General features: G+C 41.5%; 1 protein-coding gene across 1 annotated transcript in view; it reads right to left on the reverse strand.

The window, feature by feature from the left end:
• Window positions 1-19568, reverse strand: part of eif4g3a (eukaryotic translation initiation factor 4 gamma, 3a) — a 163928-nt gene that overhangs the window by 105129 nt on the left and 39231 nt on the right. The window contains 4 exon segments of the mRNA XM_034165858.1: window positions 1932-2024; window positions 5328-5495; window positions 10598-10618; window positions 10621-10669. Coding sequence (XP_034021749.1) covers window positions 1932-2024; window positions 5328-5495; window positions 10598-10618; window positions 10621-10669 — 331 coding nt within the window.

Raw genomic sequence — 19568 nt, forward strand, 5'->3', positions numbered from 1 at the left:
TTCCTCAAAATCGACAAACTCACTGACTGAATGCCATACTATTATTGTGAACACCGCCTTTTCTACTTTTTTTTTTTTTTTTTTTTTACTAATAGCCCAATTTCATAGCCTTAAGAGTGTGCATATCATGAATGCTTAGTTTTGTTGGATTTGTGAGAATCTACTAAATCTACTGGTACCTTGTTTCCCATGTAACAATAAGAAATATACTCAAAACCTGGATATTAATCTTTTAGTTACATAGCACTACTATTATTCTGAACATTACTGTATATTCAATTGAATACACTACAAAGACAAGATATTTAATGTTCAAAATTATAAAATGTATTGTTTTTGTGCAAATATTTGCTCATTTTGAAATGGATACCTGCAACACGTTTCAAAAAAGCTGGGACAGTGGAACGTTTACCACTGTGTTACATCATCTTTCCTTCTAACAACACTCAACAACAGCGTGGCTTCGTAGTAAAAAGAGGTGCAGGTACTAGACTGGCCTGCTGCAGTCCAGACCTGTCGCCCACTGAAAATTTGTGGCGCATAAAGCTTCAACAATTAGTGTCCTCAGTTCCCAAACGCTTATTGAGTGTTGTTAGGAGGAAAGGTGAAGTGGACACAGAGGTAACATACCACTGTCTCAGCTTTTTGGAACCGGTGTTGCAGGCATCCATTTCAAAATGAACAAATATTTGCACAAAAACAATAACATTTATCAATCTGAACATTAAATATCTTGTCTTTGTGGTGTATTCAATTGAATATAGGTTGAAGAGGATTTGCAAATCATGTATTCTGTTTTTATTCACATTTTACACAACGTCCCAACTTCAATGGAATTGGGGTTGTAAGTAATCCTCTGTAGTTCTACTGAAACACAAATATCACAAATACCCATTTTCTTTACACACTGAACAAAGATTTACCCATAAGTGTGCTATCATTGTGCATTGTGCATGTATCATTTTTTTTTTTTTAGGAGGTAATAGAGTTAATTATTCACCTTGACAAGCACTTCCCCTCATAGTGTCTCATTAGCCTGGTGGTCAGGAACAGGAAGTCAAACTGTTGATGTCTGGGTGTCCGTCTCAGCGCTTACCTTGATTCAGTCTCATTTCTTGGTAAATCAGTGGATATAACAAGTAACTGTCAGATCTCGTCCTTTAAGGCCTCACTCTTATCATGTCATACATGTGACAGAATCAGTTTTGGACATACAATGATACAAATCACTTCCAGACAACAGATGCTAAAACTAAAAGTAAGGTTTTAATAAAACTTTAACATGAGATCAGCCCCATTATTCTGTCAATGTTAACCTGTGGGCCGTAAATTACGGCGGTGCCCTTTCAAAATAAAGCCATTACTGTGCTGACTGCAGCAGCCGTGGCTCTGAAGGCAGCAAGCTGTTACTATGACGCGCATTCAGGAAAATGTGATTTATCAACACTGGCTTTATGCATTTTCATCTGTGGTGAAGCAGCTCTTATTTTTCTACTGTGAAAGTTCATTTTGTGAAATGTTCAGACACAGCCAATGGGCTGGTAAAATGGTAGGCGAAACATAAAAAAGGAAGCGCTGGCTGGCTGAATGTACTTGGTTTCTCTGACAGAAGCAAGACAGTCGTAAATATTTGGCACAAATGGAAGGGAGGAAAAAAAAAATTCCAATGGAGCCTCCGACAAGATGTGCCAGGAGTGACACCGCTCATCACGACAAGTCTACAGGAAAACCTCATTAAATAAATACAGCTGGTGGTAAGCAGATTAAGGCCAGTCAACAGATGAGCAGCTCTTTTCAGCTTCTGCACACAAGGTGCCTCGATAAAAAGCTGACTGTCCACAACGGTAACCATAAACCGCAAACTGTTTTGAGTTTTCTGAAGCAGACATGCTGTAAACTTTTAACCTGTGACTAAATGAATAAACACTCACCGGGCGAGTTTGAGGCTGTGCATTCATTGGCTGTGTCTGTGCAGAATACACTAAAGAGGCGGAGCCAGCATTCTGCCCAGGGTTGTACGGAGTCTATTAAACAAATGGAAAGATGGACAGAGACATGTCAACAGTGAGACGCTCCAAAAAAATAATAACCATCATACAAGCTAAACCCCATATTTCACCTCGGAAAAGGTTTCAGACCATGAAGTATGTACTGAAGACACATACCCATGTCCCTCAAAGACAGACTCTTGCCTTCCTTTGTGTCGTAATTTATTATTATAGACTGTATCTACTGGACAAACCCTCTGTGAAGCCACCCATCAGTTTTCTAAAGCGCGGTTTGGAAGCTCAAATAGTGCAGCTCTGGGTGTCACCGCTCCGGGCCAACCTATAAATGGGTAAACAGGTGGAGTATGGGCAAGACCTTGGCAGGACAAATGAAGACCAAACAAGCTCCCCATCTCATAGTTACCAAACAAGCTAAAGCTAACAGGCTAACCCTGGTTGTTTATTTTCATGGACTCTGCCGTGCTTTTCCTGAAGGGTGGCTTGGGTGCGGATATTAAAAATTATGACTGGCTGATTGACGGAGTACCCATGGAGGTAACAGTGGAGGTAATGTCCCGTCGCTACCGATACCTGCTAACAGTGCTACATGAAAATTTCTAAATTGATAGATAAACTGAAGGACAGACTTCTCAAATACTCTGTTACTCCAATTAGCTGCACAGCAAACACCATTAAGTCAGATATGTGTAATAAAATGATTAGATAGGAGACGTTTGGGCCAGAACAACTAGCAGCTACTATTAGCAGGGTTGTGGACTCAACTCCCCAGCACATAGAAGCTGTCAATCAAAGTGACTCCGGCCATAACTAAAAATAATTTCAAGACTTAAAAAATTTAAAATATTATCCTACCTACAGTTGTCATGAAGACCAAAAGTTTTTTTGTTGTTTGTTGTACCAGGATGTAAGTGTTTATTTCTGCTCTAACGTTAGGGATTTTAACATGGAGGTCTATGTGGAGCAACTCGCTTTGGAACCAGAGTGGCATTCATGGAAGTGCAAGATTTCTCACGCCTCCCTTGGCTTCTTCAAAAGGACTGGAGGCTGGGGCTTGCCCATTACGTAATGCAGCACAGATGTTTATGGAAATAGAGCTGCTTACTCTTTCTCAACCTTGCCGGTACGGCTGTGATGGTTTAAGTTTGTGTTGGCTGACGGTGCTATTAATAGAAGACTGCTGATAGATTAGACCTGCTTCAGGATGAGGCAGTGGGCCACTAGGCTATGATGGAAAAGAGGAACGAGACTTCTCGCAAGGGTGGTCACATTGTTTCAGGAAGACTGAGTCACACAGTCAATATGTTTATGACAGAGACCAGAAAGGTAGTCAGGCATATCAGCAGCTTTTGTCATTCTTAATTACCCAGCTGCTCCAGTTTGTTACCGTTTCATTCCATCTTCATCACGTACATATGGATTCTGTCAAACTCGCAACTAGAAAAGAAAGTTGCTCCTCAGGTTCTACTCAAATCACAATGTACCCCTAAGCAACTCTGACAACGTAAAAAAAAAAAGGCTATGTATCACAACATGGGCAAATTCAATGCAAAATTCAGAAATGAAATAAGAGTAATTACCTTTTAATCAGAAAAAAATCATACATATTTGGTGAAAAAGGAGAGACACAATCACACAGACTTAAAAATGTTTAAAAGCTCACATTATAGTCCAACGTACTGAGTAATTCAACAGCATTTGAGCCCCATCTAGCTACACCCCTGGTAGAGTGACAGATGAGTTGGCAGATGACCAGAATAAAAAAGGCACCCTGTTTTGTTTTGTTCAAATGTGGAAGATACCCATGTCTATCCACGGACTTCTGCATGTATGGTGTTTTGTTTTTTTTCCTTATACTTTTAGGTGATGCTGCCAGAGGTGTACGCCATGCCTTGGTGTCTACGCAAGTATGCCTGTATGTACTTTAGCAAGATATCTGCAGAACACCTAATCTTATTCTGATCAAACTTGGCAGGTACATTTGGCCAATGGATAGGAAGAAGTGATGCAGTTTTGATTAGGATCAGTCAATGATCACCGCCAGGGGTCAAGGTCAAATTTCTGGCCCCATGCTTATATGAGTATGTAGGAAAATGGCCACTTTTATGGAAATGAGCCCAGATGTCTTGTTAGTGAACTCAATTGTTTAAAACCACAAAAAATTTAAAATAAAATTAAATAATAAATAAACTTTCTCTACATGTGGGATACTTGAAATGTTGATGTGCGTGTGTGGGGGGGGAATAAAAAACAACAACAACAAACCCAGCAGATATGCTCAGCCTTACACTAGAGAGTAAATAGCAAAATTTAATCAGTTCTCATCGTTTGGGCCGCTGTCCATTCGTGTGCTTTGTCACTTATGAAATAATCTATTTTGGGAATATTCCGTTTCCAAAGAACTTCCCAACATGAGATGGTAATGATGCAGTTTCTGTTTGCAAAAAATGTTAGGCAATATTAAAGTGATATTAATTTAATGACATTACCACCATGGATTTACATTAGCAAAGAGGACCAAGTTGTAGTTGTTTTGATATGAAAACATTTATGATGGACATTAGAAACAGAATCTTTAGAAAAGCACAAAGTCTTAACAGATGAATCACATTCAACACAAACAAACCCACAGCTGCAGCCCTACAATAAATTAACTAAAACCAAACAAGAAGTTAGCATTAACAATTTTAAGGTGATGGAGTTGAAGCTGAACGGATTTTTAATGAATTTACATCTTCTTCCCTTATTTTACTGGTTTTCTCTTCCACACTTTTCCCTTAAAAACATACAAAGTCACTGAAATGCAAAAATGCTGGTTTGTGTATGGCTGCTTTCTGTGTGACTAATGTGCTCACCTCTATGAACCACAACAGGATTAAAGAACTTGGATGTTTTTAATTACTAAATATACAACTGCAGCAATAAAGTGAAATTGTTGTATTACAGTGTAAATCCCCATTTTAATCAGAGAACCTGATCTGCTTTAACAATGTGCACAGGACAGAAACAGGAGTAAAAAGAAAAGAAGAAAGAGAAGAAAAACAGGACTAAAAATGAAAAGGTTACGGGGGCAATATGGACAGACAGTACTGTGTGATAATCACAGCATCATCTTCAAAATGAGTAACTCAAAAATGACATAGGAATAGGAAAAAAGGTGTAAATGATAAATACACAATGCTTTATTCATATGAGTGAGCCTGAATTGATATGACAACACTGAAAAGGGATCATTTACAGTTTGACAGGTTCATGACAACGGAGCAGACAAACAGTATTGTGACACAGACAGCATTACGTCAGACACAGTGATCAACTCACCCCTCCGCCTGCCTCCCAGCCCTTAGGGTAGCGATACGGGGAAGCTGTGGGTACTGATACCTGAGAGAGCGCCGGGGAGTGGGCATGACCAGGCGGCGTGCCTGCCAAGCTAGGGTGTCCCTTTGTGATGTCATGAGCAGTGTAAGGAGGACCAGCGTGCCTGGGTACCTGCATCATAGAAAGAGAGAAAAAACAAAAAAACAAACAAAAAAAAAACAATGCGATCAGACACAAAGTCAAATATTAACTCAGACTGCTGTGCACGCACATACACACTGATGAAGGGAAGAGCAGTGGCTGCACTCAGGAAAACATCCTCCCACCTGCTGAGGAATGAAAATGAACCCTCCAAACTTAACCACAAGTCCTTGTAAGTGTAGGTGAAGACCTTTGCTGTCCACGCGATAGCTGCCGGGGCGGGACGACACCCCGTGTTGCAGGCAGCTGCGCCAACTCATGCTGTAAAAATGGGCGTATGATAAAACTGCCTCAAATAATCACATTTACACCTCGTGTGATGGACTTTATTTGGTCCAGCAGGTTCAACAGAGATGCACTAAACAAACGTCAATGTGCACGGGAGGTTTCAGGGTAGATATCGCAGCAACTCCAGTGTCAAAACTATCTGCAAGGATGAAATGCAAGTCAGCTCTTTGGACTGCAGCAGCGAAGGCCATGGCTGCTGCAGCTATGGGCTGACGGTGCTGCAGGTGATGCTTGTTGCAACAGCAGGCCTGATGCACCAGGGACTGATGGAAGATGCTGCAGAAAAGAAGCAGGAGAGAGCCTGGGAAGCTGGGAAACTCACCTTTTCTCTCCACGGCATGTTTTTTTTAAACCGCTCTACACATCATTGCTCTTTAAGATGCTTACCGACACTTGTATCTAAAAATAAACATCTCTATACGCCACCCCTCGCCCACCACTTTATTTAATTTTTTAAACAGCTTTTACAGTATCCATGTGTTGTACAACTGTCGATCTTCTCTGCGTGGCCCATTTTCCTCAGATGACCTGGGATAAAGCAAACTAATCTAGCTCCAGTTGCCAGGGGAGGAGCCTGCACTGGTATCTGAGACCATACAGTGTGAGGGATAGGGGGAGGGGAGAAAAGAAGTGACTGTATAGGGGCTGTACGTGAAGGGAAAATGAAGTGCTCACTCTGCCATCCCCTGCATAGAGTGGATTATTTCCCACCGTTGTCGTCATTACTGCAGCTTAACCCTTTAAAGTAATCACTCAGCGCTACAAAACCTCAAGAAAGCTGCATTATTTGCAGCACTGTAGTTACAACAGATCATAAAACAACCTACAATAGCAACAGTCGCCTAGCCTGCCTTCATGCACGCTTGCCTGTAATTCCAACATCTAAGACACACTTCTGGAAATGTATAGTATCTGTTTCAACTAATCAATACAATAATTTTGGGGGTATACAGTAAAACTCGCCAACGCCATCACTGTATAAAACGTTTACTCGCACTCACCGGACAAAGCAAAGTCCCAATGCTTTTGTATGGTTTTCCAAGTAATAAAGACCGATATAACAGATTTTGCTCACATCAGACAAAACATCCCACCCCATCATAATGTAGTTCCATTAAAAAAAACAACCTTGCATGTACCGTACAGACTAACAAATACTTATGCCTTCCTTCTTGCAAGAATAATAGAAAAATGGAATAGAAAAATAACCCCAAAATTGTCCTTAGATCCAAAAAAGAGCCACAAACAAGTACAAAACAGACATGTTGCATGTATTTAATGTCCCGGTTAGCAAAACAACATCAAAGTGTTCATGACTTTAAGTCTATCCAAGCAAATGCAAATAATTAGTGGTCACTGATGTATTTTATTGCTAATTATTCCTCTCGCTCCACTAGTCAGCGGGTGCATGTCTAGAAAACGTCATTTCTCGGCATGTTATGTACATTTTAGGAAAAGCAGAAACATCATGGCTGACAGACAACAGTGAAACGAACGCTGCTACGTCAAAAGTGGTGGCTTGGACTTACAGAGAATGCACAGAGAGGAAATGACACACTTCACCCCAAAACTCTTAACTTTTTCAGTCTGTCAGATTTGGATCCTAACGTGTGCCGACACTGCTGATGCTATTTTACTGCTGCTGTGAACGCGCACCTCTCCGCTGTTTTTCAGGCTGCTGATCACACAGACGTATTCTTAGATTTTTCACAGTATATCAATGACAGCACTATAAGCGTGCACAAAGCTGAGCCTCTAGCAGACTGTTTTTAACAGGCTGTGTTCATGATGGATGTGCACCGCGCACTAAGTTTTCTCACAGTGGAGACTGACTGCTGCTTTTACTGTGACATCATAAAAATTAACTTAAAGTGAGTCACCATAACACCACATCACACTGATGGAAACTTTGCAATTAATCTGTGGCTCTGTTCTTAATGTTAGCAGCTACATTCCATTCAAGCGCGCCTTGGAAGTTTTTCCTCAAAGTTACATAAACACTGTCGGAAACACTTGGAAATATTATGATTTTGGTGCGACATGTCCTTTAAAACACTGAAGAATGAAATTATGCACGCCACTATCCAGCACCAAAATCTCAAAGAATGAACGTATGTCTCGGTACCTCAAGAATTTAAATTTCCGTTCTGCTGTTTTCTTCATAAAAGCTTCCCTGTTTTTTGTCACAGTGGCTGCAGCATTGTTGTTAGCCTCTGACCTGGGGCCTGTACTACGAAGCGGGGTTAACTTACTCAGATGTAACCCAGGGTTAACTTCTTAAACCGGGGTTGACAAAACCTGGTGTTCTCAAGTGGTGTTAATCGGTACTACAACACTGATTAAGATGATTTGTTGAACCTGTGTTAACCTAATTGGAGTTTGTGCGCGTTCACATAAAAGGGCAGGGTGCAGCGCACGTCACCATTTTTCAATGATGGCGCGGTCACCTTACTTTACGAAGAAGAATGCATGATTATTATGCGGAGGTACGAGGAATTAAATTAACGTTAAGGGGGGAAACTGAACACGTCATCTGCCAATAAAGCAAGACAGGCTTGTTGGCAACGTATTGCTGATCGGGTAAATGCGTAAGTACAATTCAATTGTTCTCCAAATCTGTTACAGATGATAAACCTGTGGAATGTCTGATATGTGTAAAATAATGACCTTCTTTCATTAATTACGCCCAGATGCAACACGATTCAGAAGTGGGCATAGGCCTACTAATAGATGTTAGGTTAATTTAATGTTTCCTAAATAGGCTACCTATCTAAGGATTTAAAGCCATTAATGGTCATTCTGTTAACATAGTTACATATATATCACTTTGGCATGAAGGTTATCCAACAGGACAGCCCTATGTGGGGAGAAAAAGAATGTGAAATATGTAATTATAGTAATTGTATATTAGAATATTTAGAAAAATCACCCAAACCAAAGCAACCCTTATGTGGCTGAAATAAGTGAAAAGAAGGTGAGCTTAGAGTGGACTACACGATAATGGGTATATGAAATAGGCCGAATAGAACGGCTATACCTGCACATTGATACTGTGAAAAGATTTGCGATTGACTTAATTGCCCTCGTGCTCTCCCAGGGGTGCACTGATTGGGATTTGCGTGCAATCAATGGCTCCTATTACTCTTGGGAAACCTAGGAGAAATTGTTATTGATCAGCCCCACTTCGCCTAATTAATGGACATGCATTAGACCTATTTTGATATTAGTAATTACCCGCCATTGCATAAACCCTTCTTTGATTTGCATTGCAGATAAATGGCCAGGGAAAACGACAAATGCATCCAACAGTTTAGATAGAGCAAGTACTACCTTGCGAATCATACGACATACAGTATTCTTGCTCAGATGTTCAGCATCACCGATGGAATACATAAATTGTCCACTGGCAAAATATCTAAGCGCAAGGCACATTATCTGCTCGATCGTCAAGGCATTGCTACGATGGGTGATGTTACAGATGTCTGACCCGATCAGCTGACAAAGATAACGAATTCCCTCGGCTGAGAATCTATATCTTTCATGGAGAATATCGTCCGGGTATGTCAGCGGATTCTGGCGGTCTTTAAAAACTCTCACCCTGCGACGAGAGCCCCTCACAATTTGTGCCCCAATATCAAACGGATCATCCAGGTAGGCCAGCATTGTCTTCGGAGTGATTGACGGTGGATGGGTGGTACTTATAAAGGGAGTGGTTGAGCGAAACCCTCAAGCTAACCTAGAACATAACCTGCTCGGAGCAGGTTTGGCACGCAGCGTAAATTGCCATGGCAGCATACCTCGATCAAAACCTATCCACCTTTCGTAGTACGGGTTAACCGGGAAGTTACTCCACACGTCATCAACTTACTCCCGAAGTTACCCTGATAAGCCAGTAACCCTGCTTCATATTACAGGCCCCTGGTCTATACTGCGGTAGACAGTGTTGATCTAGTCTGCCGAGCAACGGTCTCGGCTTCCGCGACGGCTTGGCACCAGCGTGCCCCCTCCCCGGACAGACCGGCGATTGCAACGCCCCGCACACTGTGGTCACTGAAAAGACGAAACAAAAAAAGCAATCATCTGATCATCTCACTTCGTTTAATGGTTTTGTTTTGTTGTGGTTTCTGTTGTCTGGATGTAAACAAGATCAAATAAAGAGCTGAAGTTGTTAATGTGAAATTTCCCTGCATAAAATGGGTTTGCATTGAGGTCAGATTCCCACCAAGTCTCTCGCTAAACATCGCGAGATGATGCCACTCAGCAGCGCGGCGCTGGATTCTATAGTCTGGGGAAAACCTGCAGATTTATATATCAAAATAAACGGAACATGGAAACACATTTTGACGGAAATCCGATCACAAACAGAGGTTATGCAGCCCCGAGGACACATAGACTTACCTAAAATCAGCAAAAAGTTATGACAGTAACCTTTCCCATTCTTTATCTGATAGCATGTCTGTGACTGCTAAAGATGTCCCCACAAGCATTGCACCTTATGGCATACTGGATTTAGCTTTCATATTAAATAAAGTACACATATAGGAAAAAAATACACAGCAAATAGAAACAAAATGCATAGTATATGATGTCAGTCATGTAATGACATACGAGTACATCCACCAATCAAATGATAATCTAGTTAGGTGTCATATAGAAAAATATAAGAACATGTTTATGAATTACTTATACACATGCCATTTGTTTGTATGCAGCACTGCATACATATACAAAGATATACAAACATCTGTGTCCTTGCTGAAAATGATTCACATGCAATGACTCACACTATAAACTGCAGCGACGCCAGGCTGTGTGGGAAGAGTCGTTCGTCCAGTGAAGGCTGAACACGTGGAATTCTGGAAAAAACGTGTGTTAAGAAATACTCTGAAAACGTGGAGGGCAAAAAATCCTCTAAGCGTTGGGCAAAGAAGTTAAATGTGAAGACCTCTAGATGTAGTATGCAATAAGCAATACGTCTATTGAACACAGAAGACTGGCAGTTACACAGCATTAAAGTTTTGTTTTCATGCAATACGATTTAGGTGCAAAGAAGCTTCTCCAAAACCAGCACCTTGCCTTGATTTTGACCCATCTCAGAATAAACCAGATCCTTTCTATTATGCAGGTGTTAAAAAGCAACACGGCAATGGATCTGCAGATTTAAGGGTCTTTCACACTGCAACCTTCAGTGACGATGCTTTAAACGCCCCCAACGCATCATAACACCAGGCCGATGCGTTTCCAACACGTCATGATGTCAGACGCGTCGCTTTGGAAGCGGCAAGGGGGCGGAGATTGCAGGTACGTCACACTCTGGCTGTTTCCACAACCTGAAAAAAGTTCAGCGATCGCCATCTTGAATTTGGGTCACCTGAACCACAAAAAATCTTTAAAAAACAGCAGTAGAACGATTCTCCCATCACCCTACTGGAAGAAGCTTTTTTCAGCTACTTTTCGGGAGTGACGCCGACCGAGGGAGGACTGACGACCTTGGTGGGATATCGATCAAACCGCGACAGCAGGCCGACCCGCACGGAGAAGCCGGCCTTCAGGCATCATTCCTGGGCAGACTGAGGCAGGCAGCCGGGGTGATGGAGCAAACCCACTCAGTCCAAAATCTCCCATTTTTTGGATATATTCGAAGTCCCAGTTTGCCCAACGGAGGTTAGTTCTGCAGCTTTATCGAGGTGAGGATAAAATAAAACATGACGTTTCTGCACTGCTGTGACAGTTTATTGATGAGCTAATGTTAGCTTAGCTTTTTAGCCACAGTTGATTTGAGTGAACGCTTTAATTTATAGATGGTTCAGTCTTTCTTATTTTTACCAAATAAAGCTACAGCTTTTTCAGACACCCCACAAAAGCCTCAACTTTAAATTTTTTTTTTTTTTTTTTTTTTTAAATATATGAACTGTTTAGTGTTTCTTTACATTTAAAGAGATATTTTTATTTGTCCCAATCAGGAACATTTGCTGTGCAGACAACCAAACTTCCATTGATGAGCTGATACACCACGAAGTCCAATCGAAAGAAAACATCTCTGCTCTTCAAAATAGGACAAAAGTGTCTTCAGCAACACCACCAGAGTTCAAAGCTGCAGAAGAGACCTTCATCAACAATAAATGAAACGGATCATTAAAAATGTCCACGAATCAAAGTCAAAAGACATTTGCACAAGTAGAAGCTCTCCACTTATTGTGCTCAAATTCATATTTTATAAATGACACTGTCCTAATAACATTAAAGGCAATTCCATATTTTGATTAAAGTTTAAATGACTATAAAAAAAAATCATCATGAGGTTTATGTCACAGAAATCCTACTTACAATCTCACTGCAGTCATTGTTAAATTATTTCCTGTTGCATTTGTAATAAACATTTGTATTTATTTAGTGTCTGTTATTCTGGTTGAAATGAGATATAAGTAATCTACCTGACTTAAAAAAATGTACAAGTTTCCATGTTATTTTATTTGTCTAAAAATAAATGTCCAAGGTTCCTTATGTTAAACAAGAAATTATCTAATCTGAAATAACAGGTGGTTTTAATTTACAGATGAAAGGTTTCTAAAGAACCATTATTGATTTATTTAGCTGTTTTAATTACAAGTGTTCTAAACTTTTTTTTTTTTAACAGTAATCAGAAATTTTGAGGTAACAAACAACAAAAAAACATTTCCAATTATTTTTCTTTAGAAAACTGCTCTATAAATGAGCAGTCCTGTCACACGTTAATGTTTTGTACAGATCAGTGGTTTCTGCACCAATCCCTTTTGTATAGATCAGTGGTTTCTGCACCAATCCCTTTTGTATAGATCAGTGGTTTCTGCACCGATCCATTTTGTAGAGATCAGTGGTTTCTGCCAAGAGTCTTCCGTGTTTTGGCCCGACACGTCGTTCCTACTGGACAACGCGAGGGTACGTCACAGCTCAGAGCAGGGGTGGGCAACCTGTTCCACAAAGAGCCATGAGGGTGCAGGTTTTCTTTGCAGCCACTGACTCCACCAGGTGATTTCACTGATTAACTGATTCCATCTGCTCAAAGTGATATTAATCAGTAAAATCACCTGGTGGAGTCAGTGGCTGCAAAGAAAAACCTGCACCCTCATGGCTCTTTCTGGAACAGGTTGCCCACCCCTGGCTCAGAGTGTCGAAAGTTGGATTGGATTGAACTTTGACCCGCGTCCAGCCTGCCGACAAGCACCAATGAGCGCTCTTCGTCAGAAGCGTCGGTTTAGCTCAGCTTTTGACGCGACGCTTCTGACATCATCTAAAAAGCAACGCGTCTCATTGAATACTAAGCTTTTTTAGACCGATTTTTGACGCTTCTGACGCATTCAGTGTGAAAGGCCCTTTAGTCTAAATGCCAGAAACAGGTGACAACTTTTCAGGAGTCCTGGAGATCTATAAGAACAGTAAAGGTGTGATCCACAATACTAGCTTCCCCGTATGTTAATTCAAATCCAATTTAATTAGCTTATAATGCACCAAATCACAGCAAAAGCCGTCTCAAGGCACCTCACACAAAACAATTCAACATCAAATTTAAATAAATAATTAAAAATGAATAAAAACTTCAAATACATAATTAAAAACAGAAGTAAAAGAATAAAACAGATTTAAAAAAAACTATTCATAAGAAATAATAAAAATGGGTTTTCAGTCTCACCTTAAAAATGTCCATGGACTCCGACTGCCTCACGGTTGAAGTTAGACCGTGAGGTAGAGCAATGATGTGATATATATTTAATATATAGCACCCAATCATAATACAAGTCACCTCAAAGTTGAAGCAAAGTTAGACCTTAGGTATAGCAAAACTGGTCACAACACAAAACTTTAGAGCCCTCTGGATCACACTGATTCTCACTATACAGTTTAGCAAGAAACAAACAATATCTCAAACATGTACCGTGTCACAGGCTGAACAGTCCCCCCCAAAAATTGATCCCCCCCTGCCTTCACTGCACATGCATCATTTGGGACCACAGCAGCTCGTCTGAAACTGACTGTTTACACCCAAAGCGATCAAAGGGAATAATAGTGTTTCTCAGGGCTTCAGTATTTTTCCTGCTTTAAGAAAAATTTGTTGGATGCATTCAACCAGTATAATAATCAAAATATAAATACCTTTTCAGCAAAGTTACCAAACATGCCTGTGGATATCTGCAGGGGTATTACAGCTAATTACTTCAGCCAAATAACAGAGGCAACGTAAAACTCTAAACATGACACTTTGTAACGATGGCTCTTGGGTCAAAGAATATTTCAGCAAATATTGGTTGTTTATGTACACTGTCAGAATCCATCTATTTTTTTTTTCAATTGCTTAAACGATGCAAAACAATCTGCAGTCTTATGACACAAAAATCATTGAATTAAGGCAGAATTCTGACTGCATGCTGTTTGACGAGATAATCACGGTCCGGCCTTTATTACACTGGTGGTGGTACGCATGGTCTCCAAGTACTAAAGAAAGTGGAACTTTTGCCAACTGCTTTTATCTGCTGCCATTAGCTGCTCTGTGTTGTGATGTTTCTGCTGTCATTACTCATTGAGACAAGGCAGCGCATAACCATTCTGCACCTCCTACCGGCATGGAATGAGATAAGAACAGCCAAACTGGTTTGAGATCCACACTATATCCGCACTATAGATCCGCACTAATAAGTCAAATAATTAAGCACTCATTACAACCGAAGTACACAAAAGAGAGTCTGCAAATGTACAACGCGTCAAACCTTGAAGCAGATGGATCTCAATTCTGGTCCTCTGGGAACTTAACCTGCACAGTTTGCGATTCTCCCTGTTCCATCAAAAGCTGATTAACTCATCCGGGTGTGCTCAGCCAATCAAGATCGAACAGACACCTAAATGAACTAATCAGCTGTGGGCAGAAGATGTACCGGTAGATAACGTGCAGATTGGTGTTCCTGAAGAACAGGATTGGGAACCACCAAGTTATAGGAGCATAAAACCACACTGGGTCCCACTCCTGTGAGATAAGAAAAGGAAACTGAAGCTACGGTTTCCTCACAGGCATCGGTGTTCTAATGGGTCTTGATCTGTCCTGCAACATTCAGACTGTAGGACCAGAAGTGGTGTAAATCAATGACCACATGGACTCGCCGTTGTCCTTCATCATCAAGTCAGGCCAGATTGTGATGTGATGGTTTACAAGAAGCATGATGCTGAAGAAAAGGTTGTACCACAAAAACCCAAGAGCAAGTGTACAGACCTGCAAGTAGAAGTTTCGAGGGCACACAGAAACAGTTCAAGCATGAGGACAAGTTTCACCTGGAAATCTGTGCATCCAAGTACAGACTCACAGTCCAAAAAAGAACACAGCAAATCTGTTAAGCAAGCTGGGACGATACGACTGTAAAGGCAGAGTTTTGAGAGACAGTATGCAATATTTGAAGGTGAAAAGGAAAACGTATGTTCTCAAATTGAAAAAGTATGCTCTTGAATAACGAAATCTAACCCCATGTATCCACTGAGTGGTGATGTTCCATGTCTCAGGGTATTGACTGACGTGCGTTATATGGTTTCCAACACTAGAGTAATTCTGCACTGATCATATTATAAATCACACGTCAACGCAACAGGTTATTGGATCCGTGGTTTTACTCTCCAGAAAGTTTCAAAATGATGGAATGTTGTGCATGTGGATGCAAAGAACAGATATCAAATATAAAGATTTCCGGCATAAACAGAAAAGAAGAAAAATAAGGGAAATAAAGCAATGTCCAGCTCATATCTCTGTCAGGCAAGTTCATGTTCAAGTTTATACACAGTTTATGGGTTCTATCTCTACCTTTTATTCATTTATTTTCAGCAGCTTATCCAGGTCCGGGTCATGGTGGCAGCAGAACAAGCAGCTCACCCCACACTTCCCTATCCTCTGCAAAGTCCTGTAACTCCTCCGGGGGGATCCCAATGTGTTCCTATCTCTCCAGCGTGCCCTGAGTCTTCCCCGGAGCCTCCTCCCGGTTGGACATTCCTGAAAGACGCCTTATGGAGATGACCAGGCAGCATCTTCAACAGGTGCTCAAACCACCTCAGGTGGCTCCTTTTCAATGTGAAAGATGTAGTGGCTCTACACGGATATTCAAACTTCTCACCCTGTACAGGAATGTAAGCCCAGATACCCGACTGAGGAATCTCATTTCTGCCACTTGTAGCCACAATCTTATTCCTTCAGTCAATACCCAAACCTCATGACGATAGGTGAGGATAGGAGCATAAATCCATAGCCTCACCTTCCGGCTCAGCTCATTCGTTACCATGACAGCCCGGTACAATGTCCATAAAATTTTAGACACCGCCTCAATTAGTCTATCGATCTCCTACTCCAATTTATCCCTACTCGTGAACAAGACCCCGAGATACTTAACGTCCTCCACTTGGGGCAGTAACTCTCCCCTAACCAAGAGGGGACAATCTACTGTTTTCTGACAGAGGACCATGGTCTCAGATTTGGAAGTGCTGATTCTCATCCCAGTGGCTTCAAACTCTGCCTCAAACCTGCTCAGTGTGCATCGGAGTTCACTGCCTGATGGAACCCAACAGTACCAAGTCAGAAATATATATTTTTAATAGCACAAATGAAAAATACCAAACATCTCTGACCATCTCAATTCCTTTACGCCAACCTGTGTCTCCTTATACTTTCCTAAGCATCTTTAATTTAACCTTTATTTAACCAGGTTAGCCCCATTGACATCGAGATCTCTTTTGTAAGGGAGAGCTGGACAATTATTAAGTTTCCAAGTCATGTATCCTGCATGTCTTTAAATGTGGGAGGAAACCAGAGCACCCGGAAGAAACCCACCAAACATGGGGAGAACATGCAAACGCCACACAGAAAGGCCACAGGTGGGTATTGATCCCATGACCTTCTTGCTGTGAGGAAACAGTGCTAACCACTAATCCACTGTGCGGCCAACTGTGCTTTGTTCCACCACCAAGTCTCCTTGTTTTACTTCCACTGTCCAGATGTCACACCTGGTACCTTCTAGCAGCCTCCCTCACCACAGCTACAGTATTTTTCCAGTTGTTCAAAATCACTTCACCTCATTCAGTGCCTGTCTCACCTCCTACCTGAATTTCACGTTTCCTCCTTCAGCTTCCACCATCTGATCTTTGCTGAGTTCTCACTCTCTTCCTCCTCTTCTCCTCTAACTCTCCACTGCCAGCACCTTACAGTCTCCAATTTCCTTTAATTTACATCTCCTACAAAGAATGCAGTCTACCTTTTTGCACCTTCCTCCACTCTTATAGGTCACCCTGTGCTCCTCCATTTTCTTAAAGTCAGTATTCACCACAGCCATTGCCGTTTTTGCCCTTCCACATGCCTGTCCTTGATACCATATTTAGGCCTACCCATTACTTCCTCGTCACCTCTGTTCCTTTCATCAACATGCCCACTCAGGTTCACTCTAATCACCACTATTTCATGCTTGGGTACATGCTCCACCACCTCATCTAACTCACTCCAGAAATCATCTTTCTCCATCTCACAACCTACCTGTGGGGCATATGCACTGATACTCATCATCACCCCTTCAACTTCCAAAGTCACAGTCATCACCCTGCCAGATACTTGCTTCACCCCCAACACACTCTTAACACATTCTTCCTTTAAAATTAATCCAGCACCATTTCTTCTCCCATGCACACCTTGATTCAACTTGAAACCATCTCAGTTGCTCCTGACTTTGCTTCCTTTACACTTGGTTTCTTGCACACACAATATGTCTACCTTTCTCCTCTCCATCATATCAGTCGATTCTCTCCCTTTACCAGTCATACTGCCAACATTCAAAGTTGTGACTCTCACTTCCATCCGTCTAACCTTCTTCCTCTCCTGCATTCAATTAAAACATTCTCCTCCTTTTCTTCGCCCAACAATATTGCAATTTTTGGCAGCACCCGGTTGGGCAGTATCACCGGTAGGAATCATTGCTAAATAGCACCTTGACCAATCTGGTATGTAATTCTGATTCACAACCTGCATGGTTTTGTGGCTTTTTTACTCCGGATGCAACCCTACTCATTCATCTGGGCTTGGGACTGGTGCTGCAGCCCATCATTTGGGACAACAGCAGCTCGTCTGAGACGGACTCTCTTCACCCAAAGCAGTATAAGGGAATAATGTGATTATTAACCATCAGATGACAAGGTAAAACCTCTTAAATCATTCTGAAGTCAGTTTTAAGCAGAAATTAGCCCATTTTAAGCAGAAACAAGGTGAAAATCTGTGACGTTTTGAAATGACGGCGGCGCAGTGAACGCAGCAGGAGCAGCTCGTCATGGCTGCTGCGCGCTGATCGCTTCCTTTTATTATGAAATAATGCTGAATTTATGTGGACATGATTGTTGTACAAAAGCTTCAGATATCTGTCGCTGAGACAGACTATGACTGGCGTGCAGTTTGAAGCAGAAAATAAGCTGATAATCGGTGAAAAATACTGCTGACCGTTCTGAATTGACGCATTGCGCAGTGAAGACAGGGTCAGACCGATTTTTGGGGGCCGTTCGGGTCTGCGACACCCGAACTCAATGTATTGGCTGCACACTCCATGTGGCTGAGATTTAACAAAATTATACTGTGAACACCCTGCTCCTCCTACCCTCCTCGCTCATCTGGGCTTGAGACTGGTGTAACAGGACAAAATATCCCTCCTGATGAATATATCCAAGGGTTTAAATCATCCTAGGACAAGGTTGTGAGTCACAATATCATGACAAAAATCACAAAATTATTAAAGCCCTGTTCACATGGCAGGATTTTAAAATTATCTGTAGGTTTCAAAAACCTGAGAGACCACACACGTGGAGATCAAAAAGAAAAAAAAAAGTCATAGATCTGACAGGTTTTCCGCACAGTGTGTGGTGTTCAGCCACATGGTGAAGTCAACACACCACACACAGACAGACTTCACACACAAACATTCCCAGGTCAGACAGGAAATCTCGCAAAATCTCTCGAAATTAAAGAAACTTCAAAGTAAACAAACGGAGATTCTTTGTGGACTATTTAAAACAGAGGGGGAAAAAACCACACAAAAAGAAAAAGGAGTTCTTTAAAGGAGTGGAGACAGCGCGACCACCGGAGTTTCTGGTAAGTCAGAAAAGCTGTTTTGATTTATTTTCAGCTCCGTACGTCCGTCACATCGCTTTCTGATTGGCTACACGTCACATTCAGCAGGCTGCATGCTCGTTTGGGGTCGGGGGACAACACACGCTGCAATATCGGGCCAAGACAATCCAACATGTTTGTATATCCCAGATTTGCGATCGGAGCGCCCCTGACGTCCTTCCGAGCAGATCAGAGCGCTCTTAACACCACACACGACAGGAATATCTGATAAGATTATCTTTCGCATCATCACGATAGTCGGGGAGTCCTTAACCCTCTGGGGTCCGAGGGCATTTTTTTGGACAGTTCACTCGCCTGGCATAAATGTTTTATTATTGCCGTTAACAGCTCTACCTGCATCCCACAATCAAGTTTTATGTCTCTTTTTTTCAGGACAACCTGTGCTTTCAGAATATCTACACTCAACAAAAATATAAACGCAACACTTTTGGTTTTGCTCCCATTTTGTATGAGATGAACTCAAAGATCTAAAACTTTTTCCACATACACAATATCACCATTTCCCTCAAATATTGTTCATAAACCAGTCTAAATCTGTGATAGTGAGCACTTCTTTTGCTGAGATAATCCATCCCACCTCACAGGTGTGC

The sequence above is a fragment of the Thalassophryne amazonica genome, chromosome 3 (assembly GCF_902500255.1).
Source record: "Thalassophryne amazonica chromosome 3, fThaAma1.1, whole genome shotgun sequence".
Taxonomy (NCBI): domain Eukaryota; kingdom Metazoa; phylum Chordata; class Actinopteri; order Batrachoidiformes; family Batrachoididae; genus Thalassophryne; species Thalassophryne amazonica.